General features: G+C 35.2%; 1 protein-coding gene across 2 annotated transcripts; it reads right to left on the bottom strand.

Annotated features, from left to right (window-relative positions):
- Positions 1–2,841: 2,841 nt before the first annotated feature.
- CCDC110 (coiled-coil domain containing 110) lies at positions 2,842–11,041 on the bottom strand. Of its 2 annotated transcripts, XM_087936306.1 has the most exons (5): positions 10,987–11,041; positions 8,555–8,607; positions 7,660–7,725; positions 6,421–6,519; positions 2,842–5,418 (listed from the first exon to the last, which is right to left on the bottom strand). In XM_087936306.1, the coding sequence occupies exons 1-5, from the start codon at positions 11,006–11,008 to the stop codon at positions 3,304–3,306; spliced, it is 2,355 nt and encodes a 784-aa protein (XP_087792432.1). In that variant the 5' UTR covers positions 11,009–11,041; the 3' UTR covers positions 2,842–3,303. The 2 variants fall into 2 exon arrangements, with proteins under 2 accessions (XP_087792432.1, XP_087792433.1); XM_087936307.1 differs by lacking the exons at positions 7,660–7,725; positions 8,555–8,607; positions 10,987–11,041 and adding an exon at positions 6,920–7,028.
- Between the last annotated feature and the right edge of the window lie 950 nt (positions 11,042–11,991).

The following is an 11,991-nucleotide window of genomic DNA, read 5'->3' as shown; positions in this document are numbered from 1 at the left end:
GTACTATAGTGATTCTTGACTTTGCCGTGACTTGTCTCTATACTGAGTTCTTCTTCCAGCGTCGTTTGGATTTCAGCAATCTTTTCATACTCTAGCAAATTGGAAATGTTGGGAAAGTAGTTAAAACAAATTAAGTTCTGAGGAAATTGCTATCTAGATGTGATTTCTATAGACCTTAGAATATAGTATAAACTTTCCCTAGGTAAAGGATAGCACAAAGATACCTTGAGAATGTATTCCTAAGTAGCTTTCATGTAGTACGCAGAAAGTATAATATAATGTAAATTAAGGGTAATTGCGTGCTCTTACTTCTTAGTTTATAGAAGACATTAATGACCAGAGGTTACCCTTGAAAGATAGAAATAAACAATCTTCAGAAAATATACTTGTGTAAGAATACATTGGTGATAAAAAGTGGTAGTTGCTGATGGCAATGTTCCAATCTCTACAAGACCATTCAAAATTTGAAACTAATATATATGAAAATTAATACAATGATGCAAAATCTCTTTTCCATTATTTAGAAAATCAAAATTAAAAGTAGAGCATAGTCTTTTGATATCAACTTCCTACTAAAAATTAATCCTTTCATATCTATATTTTTGTCCAATATTCTTTCCAGATAGTTCTTTGCATGTATTTTAACTTAAAACCTAGAAAGCAACGTATTTATTCTTAAGAACATGTAGCATTGCAAGCTGAACTAGTTTCCTATTTAAATGTGGAATGGTCCTGATTTGAACATTTTCAAATTTTCAGTCCTTCAGATTTGAACATGAATTTATTTTTTTCTTGAAGATATGAGTATAAATTAGTTTGCTTTAATTGTAATATGCCCTTCACATCTACAGAAAAATATCCTTAAATTCTGGAACAGAGGTGTTTAGTTCTGCTTTCACATACTACATTGTGAGATATGGAAACTTCCCTCTATATCTCTGAAACCCAAAAGACAATTATACAAGAGAGTGGAGACAGAGAAAACCTCACCTCTCACTTTCAAGTCATAAGAAAAAGGCACGGAACGAATGAGTACACTGTACTGGACAAGAGAAATTAGATAGACTGTACTCAGTTACTGTAAAGCTCACAGATGTAAGGCCTTCTATACTCTCACAGTATATTTATGAAGGTTGTACTCAATCCAGCACATATAGAGCAGAAAAAGAGCAAGGAATGTAATTGGGGGAGAAAGGAAGATTTGAGAGGAGGAAGTATCTATTTGTTTTTAGATGTATTTCAAAATCCTCATGGCATCAGTTTAGTTATTTTTCAAACAATATATAATATACATACACACTATATATGTTTTTCATTTAAGATCTACAAATACATTGAAAATAATTGTTCCCTTCAACAAAATTATATGTCTGTATATAAAATTGTCTGAATCCTGATACTTATCAGATTACCTTTATGGTTATATTTTTGTAAGTTAAAATTACTTCACAATACTGTTATCCTAATACATGCTATGAGTCATGTATGCTAATTTAGGAACTGCATTTTTTGTTAGTAACATATTTATGGAGCAGACTTAGCTTCTGGAATGGAAGTCCTTCTGTATGTACATTGATATAGATAGCTATAACGAGAAATTTTCTACACAAAAACAGAATAAGTATCCATGATATTGAGCCTTGATTCTTGAGACTGATGTTTGATTGAAGGCAAAGATTATTGAAGGCGGGTACTTATTCTTCTATACATTGGACAGACCAAACGGGAGATATCGTCCAGTTTATTCATATTATGGGGGTGTTTCTCTATTTCGATGGCTTCCCTGATTATTCTCTTGCTGGAGTTTTCAGTGTTGGATATTAATTTGACCATCACACAACCCAAGCAATTAAAACACGGAAGGCAAATGGAAAAAAGATCATTACAAAACAAACGACCCAGGAGATTACAGCACAAGATCCAGGATATCTCCACAACAAAACTCACAAGGCCATCACACAGCTCATTATACCAACACCAACTCCATCAACTGATCAAGAGGCAGCAGCTCAGCCAACAAGCCCAGCACACCAGCCCCCCGCCCACCACCAGTATTTATAGAGAGACGGCAGCTCTGATCACACGCTGCTTGCACTGGCATGAAGCCAAAAGCACCAACCTGAGGATGGCGAGTGGGACCTCACAGAAACGTTGCCAAGATACTCTTAATCTTACATGGGAAAAGACCCGAACACACCTAGACCTACATACATACATACATACATACATATATATATAATGTATACACACACACACACACTCACACAGAGACACTGATTACCTCTGGAATATTATTTTAAAAGTTACTATAAAGCTTAAAAAGTGGTAGTAATTAGATAAGAGTTTTAAACAAGTTTCAAAGATGTTTTATTATAGTGTCTTTGAAGAATTGATTGATGGAGTTTGCCTGGAGCTGCCTAGAAAAAAAGACAGTTTTCTTTACAAACAAAATCAAAGGAGGCAATTAGTGATAGCAACAAATCTATACATTAAAAGTGCTAAAATGTTGTCTGAATGCTTGTTCATTTCCAAACATATGCTTTCTAATAATTAAAATACATGGCCTATTCCACATTTACTTCAGTAGGTCATCTAAAACTCTTTCTTTGTCAGACTGTAAAATTAAGTAGAACTAGAGCTTTAGAAATCTCTTACAAAATATTGATTACTTTGTGAAAACTTCACTTCCCTAATTTAAAATGCCTCATTTTAAATTAGGGAAAAAAAGGTCAATATGAATGTACTCAATTCTCAATATTGGACATACACAAAAAATAAGTTTGAGAGTTTGCAGATAGAAAGTCCATAAAGCCTTCCAACTCATCTTTCTGCCTGGCTAAAAGGGAGTAGTATCTGGCTAAATCTCCCACTAAAGGTCATGGCCAATTCACCTTGATTTGCGTGTGTACATCAGAACAGAAAAGGGATAAGCATTTGTATGCATATGAATGGAAAAGGCTCTGCTGAATATGATGCTGAGCCCCTTCAGCTTGATGTATTAATATTGGCACTGGTTTCTTCACAATTATTGTTTAAGTATTGTATTTTTCACAGAACAATTTACTTGTTTATTAAATTAAGTATTATTAAATTAATCATTTAATTAGTAAATCAAACTAATTAATTATTCAACTTAATTTAACTAAGAATTTAACTTAAAATAGATTTTTAGCAATAGCACTTAAGCTTATATATCAGCCCATAGTGCTTTACAGCAATCTCTGGGCGATTTGCAATGTCAGCATATTGCCTCCAAGAATCTGGGTCCTCATTTTCCAGACCTCTGAAGAATGGAAGGCTGATTCAACCTTGAGCTCTGTCAGGGCAGAGCTGTGGGCAGAGTTTGCCTGAAATACTGCACTTTAACCACTGTGTTATGAGGGCTCTTAAAATATATATCAGATAGCAAAACTTACCTGGTAGATCGCGCATTAAAGAAATACGTTGATACCTAGATATTTCTTCACAAATTTGAGTAGAATCTAGAGAGAAATCATTTTTCTTTTGGCTTCTAGACTTGCATTCTTGCTTATACTGTTCATTAGCCAAAGTAGTAACTTGCTCTTTGAGATTAGCATTGTTCTTTTGAAGACGCTGCGCTTCAAACCTCAGTGCATCTCTTTCATTCTCTATAGAACGTGTAACATTTTCTTTTAGTAAGAGCGTTTCACTCAGTTGTCTTATTTTATGCTTACATTCATAGGTTTCCTCTTTAAATTCATTCAGCTGCTTCTTGAGAAGTTTGTTGTCTTCTGTAATGGTAGTTATCATGATTCTTAGGCGGTCACATTCTCTTTCAGTATTGGATAAAGTAGTTTTCAAAACTCCACTTTCTATTTTTGCATTTTTACGTTCAGTTAGAAGCTTTTCCTCAACTTGAGCTCTGTCTGTCTGGGCATCCTGAAGTTCTTTCTCCAGCACTTTTTGAGAACTCAGTGCCACATGTAATGTTTTATCAGAATTTAGTTTTTCATCTTTAAATGACTGCAACATCCTAAGAACAGCCTCCATATCTGATACTGCAATCCTCTCATTTTCTTTCAATTTTTGTATCTCGTTCTGTTTTTCTCCAAGCTCTTTTCCTAACAATTGTTTTTCTTCTTTAAGTTGGCATACTTCATCCCCTAATGTCTTTTTTTCTTCTTGAAGTACTAAAACTTTATTTTCCAAAGATCCTAAGGTTGCAATGAGATTGCTTTTTTCTTTTGAGAAAAGAGCCAAACTTTCCTGAGCTTTTTGATCTTTCTTCTGAAAATAATTTACATCTCTCATTATGCGCTGATTTTGATCATATAGCTGATCCTGCTTTTCTTCCAGTGCTAACTTTTGCTGTTGAAGTTCTTTGCATTTCTTCAGTAATCGCTTTAATTCTTTCAGGCATTCCTTGCTGTCGCCATCTGATTTAACTAATTTCCCCTGAAGGTTATTATTCTCATCATGCAATTCCTTAATTTGATTTTGGTATTTTGAATTTTGCTCTGTCAGACACTGTATAACATCAGCAAGAGGTTTCATTTGAGTCTTCGTGTCTTCGTGTAGAATCATCTCTTTTTTCTGACCCTGGTCAGACTCTCCCAATGGCAAGTGCAAAAGTCTACGGCTTTCAGCATAATCATCAGGTACAGAATTTATATTAGAGAATTCCAGGTCCACATAGTTTTGGAACTCTTGATTTGACTTAAGCAGCTGTGTTTCATTTTTTTTAAGCACTTTGGAGAACAGATTTATCTGCAATTTATCAATCGCACTATCTTTCATGAGATGTTCTTTATTCTTACATTTGTCCCTGCGTGTTGTTTTCAGTGTACTTTGATAATTTTCTGAAGATGAGGAAGTGACTGTTTGAAACTCATCTGTTGAAGCTTCCAGTTCTGAAAACCTCAATTTGAAATCATAATTTGACATATCTACTATTTTTTCTATTAAATCCTGTTCTGATAAATAACCAGAATCATTGTCTTTGCCACAAACACTGTTAGAGTTCTGAAGTTCAAGGATATGTGACAATTCATGTCTAGTAGCCTTTTTATCTTCCTCTTTTAAATCTTTGAAAGGACTTAGATTGTCTGAAAAAGATTCTTCCCCTTCATAGTTATGGAATACTGTGGAGGGTTTGTGTTCATTGTGATTTTTTAATAATCTAAGATGTGTCATATTTTCTGAGCCCAAACCAATGTATGATGGAGAAAAAGTGCTGTTGGAAAAATTCTTAATGTCATCATCGTTATTTAAAGAGGGAACAGGTTTGTTCCTAGATTCTTGGGTATGGTTTTCTGATATTCCAGTGGCTTTGTATTTGTTTAGAATCCTGTTTTTAAATTCAGAGCTGAAGTTACTTTCTGAACCATGACTGGTATCAGATTTCTTATCAGGATGAAGCTGCTTCTTAAAATAAAGAGCTTCTTGATATTCTCTTGGCTGAAACAAAGGGAAAAGTAGCACATCTGAAGATTATTCAGTATTTCAGAAACAAGGCTTAGTAATGCTGATAGGTTGGAAACAATAGCTGCTTTTAAAACCTTTAAAAATTTAAAAATTTCTCCCCTTGAAAAAATACATAAAAATATAAGGGTTATGTCTTTTTCCAATTATCTGTATACTTACTAATAATACTTTAAACTATTTTAAATTATGGTGCTTTTCTCTAGTTTTTTAAGTACAGAGTACAACCCAAGTACTATACTTTGTTAAACATAATTTTGAGGCAGATTGTTTTATTGGTGAACTGCTCTTACTGTTATATCATTTTTCCTGATGTCTAACAGTTAGGGAAAAGGCTGAATCAGCTAGGTTTTTCTCCCAAAATAGTTAGTGATCATTGTATCACAAAATATGATTAGAGTGTTTTTTTTAATTCTTGGAAGAACTGGTCTTCACTCAGTTTGCTTACTTTCCCCCTTGTTTTTTACATATGCATTTTTTCCTTAAAACAAGTGGCTCACATGGATTCCCAGAAGTTTTTTCTTCAGTTATTATGCACACTAACACCTGCTGAGATTTAACAGAATAACATATTTTTGACCAAGCAACCTCTGACTGGGCCTTACCATTATTCCAGGAAGGTATCAGGTGGTAGCACCTATAATAGTAATCATTTTGTATTATTCTCAGGGTTCATTGTAGTAATAGTGATTTAAAGGGACAAATTAACCACAAAAATAATGACCAGCACATTAACCTTTGTAATTATTAGGCTGTCACAACTGCAGCGTGAAAAAAAATTGGATTGTTCAGGACAATCCAAAACATTATGCTACAATGTATTATATAAAACTACATTCTACATACAAAAGCTTGTTTGATTAAAAGTGATGGATGAATGATTCCAATAAAAAAAGTTTGATTCTTAGTTTTCCCAGAACAACAGTAAACAGCTTTTAATACAGAAAGTATTTACTAGTAAGAAAAAAAGGAGCATACCGTAGTAATGTTGATAGATGTGGTGGGAAAAAGTAAATTGTCTGGACTTTTCATATCAGTTAGATTTTTATTAAGAATATCATGAATTTCAGTTTGAACCTGAATAAACACAAATGAACATTTGTGATATACATTTTTGTTTAACCCTGCCAATTAAAAAGTAAATTTTACTTTTTACTTTTTACTTTAAATGGACAGTAATGATATTTCTGGCTACACAATATAGTCTATGTACAATCTGATATGTCTGACAATACCCATAACATATAAAACCCTGAATAAAACCACACTTTTTTGTAGCTTCTGCACTTCTGTTTTTCTGTAATAACTACACTTGATAGGAGTGCAAATTGATGGAAATAGAGAACAGCCCTGGTGGGACCACTAGTAACTGTATATGTGCATGTACAACCTGCTGGGGGAAAGCCTTTGAAGGAACTGCTCTGCTCTTCTAGGACAAGATGATAAATTTAATACTTTGAGAAGAATAACTTTTTACCCCCTTTTTTGCTTTTTCGAATTAGCAGACCTGGCCTGGCTCCTCTTTCAAATGCTTTACATGTTTTGAATTCCATTTTCTTTTGCCATCTGCTTCAGGCTATTGGGCTGTGGGTTACTCCTTATTTAGAAATGGGCAGATCAATGCTAGATGTGTATTAGAAGAGTCTTGAGAAAACAAAATAATATAGAGAAAGCTGTGATAAATTATGCTCATGATCTGCTTGTGGGCTTTATATATAGGAATCTGACTGATTGATATGATGAAGTAAAACAGGAATAGTTAGAAACTAGTCGATTTACCAATGTATTTGATATAAGAAAACAAAAATCAGGGTACTGTATTAGGAAAAAAAGAACAGTGAACTTTTTTCCATATCTTTTCAGTGTTACCTTTCATTAATGTTTTAGGCACATATTTGACTTCCTCTCAGTATAACCTAGTATGGCCAATCCACTTTGGAGACATTTATCACAAAATGAGGAAGCCTGTGATTCCCCTCCCTCCTGTGTAATTAACTTAAGAAAAAAAGATTGAATTTGCAATGGAAGAAAGCAGGGGAAAGGGGACTCCAAGTATAGTACAAGAACGTAACAATTTAGAAGAATTCTTGGGATTTCTCACCCTGTATTGAAGTGTATAAATGAAATTGATTACGTTTATTTTTTAAATTCACTTATTAAAAATAAATTATCACATATTCTTTCCTTATTTCATGAGTATTTATGAAGCACTCTTACCATGCTAACATTCTCTAAAGTTTGCTGTTGAAGAGTTTGAAATGATTCCAGTTGCTGTTGTAAGATCTACAAGTTGTAAAAATAGGTAATATTCAGCTGGGAGTGTCTTATCCTCTTTCCTTACAGAAAACCTGTAATTCTGTTTAGTTCTAGTTCTCAAGAAGACAGTGAATTGACACAGCATATTTCATTTTTGTTCTAAAGACTCCTATGCACCTTCCACTGAGCTCAATGAGATTTACCTGATTTAGATTGCAGATAGAAAAAAGTAAAGAGAATAATTTGTGTGTGTGTGTTTGTGGTAGGGAGGGGGTATCTATCTGCAAAAAAGGAAAGTATATATATGTATGTGTGTGTTATAAATCACATTGCCATCTATCAATATCAAAGCAACTTCCTCAAACTTTTCTAGTCTATATATAGGTATTCAAATAATTTATCTGGAGTAAGAACACAAAGTATATTTCATTCCTCTGCAATCAGAATATACACATGCATAAAAGAGCTGCCAATTTATTAAGTTCTAACCTGTGAATTATTTTATAACTTTTGTCTTCAAATCAGGCTACTTTAATTTTATTTTTGCTAGATATGAATTGCCTTTCTTCTAAAAAGTTATTAAAAAAGAGGAGCAGAACATACCAAACAAAATAATAAGAATAAAAACCACCACCACCACAAACACCATGAAGTGTATCTTAGTTATTATTTTGTTATTTCCTATTTTGTGGTCTAATTATGTTGATTTCATGCCCCATAATTCCCAGAGAACATGGCCAAATTATATGAAACAAACCAACAACATATACGAATTGTAATCCAGCATATTTGATAGTTACAAGATTAGGAAAATTCAGAAAAACATAGTCTTACTATTCCAAAGAGGTAAGCTTACTTCTAGTGTTGATTGTGGTTGGAGCTGACCATCTCTTCCTGAAGTAAATATTTCTAAAAATCAAAACAACAAATCCTGCATATGTAATGTTTGGAGAATTTAGATATTAGGCATAAAGCCTGCAAGGAACGTTAAGATTTCAGTTCAGTGTACAAAATTTAGTACTTACACTTTTGTTTGCTAAATGCACATTAAAAATAGTTCCCAAGATCTGGGATCCGTCCTATATAGTTCAAATTCTTTTGAATGAAATATCTTTGAATTAATACGTTACACTGGTACTGTAAGGCTAATATTGGGAGTTATAAATGTCAAGCAGAAGCATGTGGCTTAAACTTGCCATCTCTTCATAGACATCATATATGTGTTGGATGGACAAACTACAATACCACTTTGGCTAGAGTTGGGCAACTTGCTGCTTTGAGGGATAAGCTTTATTGAGTGATAATATATTTTTAAAAAGTCCTCCTACAAGTTAAGTCTCTATTCTCGTGTTTTTAGATTATTTCCTGAAACAGCCATTTAGGTAGAGGCACCAAAAATCACACACTTTCTGTAGGTATTTCAATTACAGATACCATTCAGGGGCAGAACAATCTTTTATGCTAACCCAATCTAAATCTAGCTTTCTACACATATCCAGTCAGATCAGCTACTTACAGTTCCTTTTATTGTAGTATTTCCTTGCAGCCTATATCCTGATTGCTGTTTTTGCATAATACTCAAATGACATTCAATATCTCTACATTGAATCTACTCTGTGTGGTTAGCTTATTGTTGCATAAACACAAAATGATTGATTAACCAAGGCTTAAATTAACCAATGTTACACATGCCAAAATATGATGCAGAAGGCCAAAAAAGGCTACGCCCTCATATCTGAATGCAGCATGTATTAGGTCAGGTTTTTTTTCAAATTTGACAACTTTAAAAAGTGTGGACTTCCACTCTCGGAATTTTCCAGCTGCCTGGACAATTCCGGGAGTTGATATCCACACATCTTAAAGAGGCTACATTTGAAAAACACACTGTCCTAGATGATGGATGCAGAGCTCCTGAAAAGCTGCTAGCTTGGCCTCCCAAATATCAATAGAGCAACAGTAAGACATGACATCATTCAACAGCCAAAGAAAAGCAGTTGCGGGGAGCAAGTATCACTTTTTCTTTTTCTCATCCTGTAATTTGGGATAGAGTCATTTATTGGCCAGATAACTTTTTATTGGCCATATGCCCTTCTTGGTGCTAATGAGGCGTTTGATATTTTATCTTTGTGTCCCTAAGAGAAACTTCTGCCACTATCTAGAATTGAACTCTCAACCTTCCAAGTGGGAGGCAAATGTCTTCAACCACTAAGCCATCATGCTGCTGAGGGAAGCCTGCAACACTCATCCTGCCCAAAAGATTTTATAAACTAAGATATGCCTGAATTTGTTTTGTCTCCTTTTCTGAAAAGTGGAGACGAAAAATGCATTTCAATAATGACATGCTACTGTTAACATACAAAAAAAAATATCAATAGCAGGGACAGTGTTCATTAAATTATGAAAAGCTGGCATTCTCAGTGGGAAATCTCCTTTTCTGGAACAATCCCAAGGCCAGTGAAGTTTTCAGTCTCCAGAGTCCAGACCCTTTGGAAGCTGGTAAAAAGATGGTTATATCAAGGCCAGGAATGCTATATTCGTTATAATTTTTTCAAATACTGTTTTGTAACATTTTTCTGCTATTAAGTGTTGCTGTTATTGCATCAGGTGCAGGTGTTGCTTTCATACCTTGCTTGGGCTTGAAAGATTGCATCAGTTCATATATAAATAAAACGGACCTTACTGTTAATTTAGAGATTTCTCCAGTGCACAATATTTCTGAATATTCAAAAGCAGACATTATTGCAAAAGTAAGTCCTTTTGGGGTGCTTTTGCACAAATATATAGGAATATTAAATGAAATGAGCCACACATAATACAATATACTATCTTAATAGTTTTAGTTCTTTGTTTATGACTTGAATGTTTAAGTTTCCACCAGCTTCGGACTCTGAATCTAATTGCAGATTATCCACACAAACTGTATGATGACTTTAAAAATGGAAAATATCCATATACCATCCCACAGAGGGCAAGCATGATCCTGTCTCCCATGATGGATAGAAATACACTTGCCCTGCCCATCACCTCTGAAGCACATTTGTAGCAACTGCACCTGGAGAAGAAGCCTGCTCACTTGGAGCCCCTGGATTTGGGCTCCCCAAACCTAGCGTCTTTCCGGACAGCACGAGCTCCTCTCCTTCCCGAAGAGTGGGCTGATTCTTCTTGGTCAGCCCCCAGAGTCCCTGCAAACAGCCTCCGGGGTATGAAACGAGGCCCTGCGTTTGGAGCGAAAGGAATCCCTCTCCCGCCCGCTTTTTCACCCACCAGGCGGCGCCGGGTCAAACTCACGAGAGTGAAATCCGGCTCTCATCTTGTTCGCGTCCGCCCACGCGCAACTCCTCACAGTCAAGCGCTGATGCGCAAACCGTCACTCAGCCCAAAGCTACCTGCCGTTGCCTGGCAACGAGTTTCCCTGGAAACGCAGGGAGGGGATAAGGCGGCCTAGAGGGTGCGGTTGGTTGCCCTTCGGAGTCCTTGCATTTAGTCGCCTCGAGAAGAACGCAAATGTTTTGAATGGGGATCACCTTCCTGAAAAGGCCTGGTTGTCTCTGATAGATTTAATATGCTTTAGTAACATTTTTAATACAAATTAATGCTCGAAGATGTAGCATTTGCGTGGGTTGTTTGTTCTATCACTTAGATCAGCACCTCCCTGCCTCCATCAAAGAGCAGGAACCCCCCCCCCCGCCCCCAGCATAAAGGAAGATGCCAGAGGTGGAATCTATATATCTGAGGGCGATCTTCCTTTGCGGAGTCCCAAAGGTGCTTTCTTAAAAGGCAACTGGACTTTGTTTTTCTTTGAAGATGTTTTGCTTCTCATCCAAGAAGCTTCTTCAGTTCTGATGTCTTCAATCATTTTCTTTCTCTTGTCATCTCCACTAGAGAGGTTGTTCATCTCTAATGAAGATTTCACATGTACTTTTGCTTTTGATGTTATGATATCATCATACATATTTGGCAAGGTTACATTATTGTAGTTAAGTATAGACATCGATTCCTTAAGATCTGTTTGCAAGGCATGATCTCTCTTTGGAGTTAGATTTTCTTAAGTACTCCTACCTATATACTCTATAGTGAAGAAAGAAGACAACCTTAGAGGTCCTGTTTCAGTACCTCTGAACAGTTTTATTGTATATGCAAGCATTGATTTTAATAATGACTTCTAGGATTAGGAAGGTAAACATTTTCATTTATGACCTGTTATAAAGGATAGGGTTCATACCAATAAAAAAATAAAATAGAAACTTTGCAGAAATATTCAGGCTTATATAATTAATTGTCCAAAGTGGAAAA

Source organism: Pseudonaja textilis, chromosome 6 (assembly GCF_049901715.1).
Source record: "Pseudonaja textilis isolate UNSWEBS1 chromosome 6, rPseTex1.2, whole genome shotgun sequence".
In the NCBI taxonomy this organism is placed as follows: domain Eukaryota; kingdom Metazoa; phylum Chordata; class Lepidosauria; order Squamata; family Elapidae; genus Pseudonaja; species Pseudonaja textilis.
This window is presented reverse-complemented; position numbering and strand designations above follow the sequence as displayed.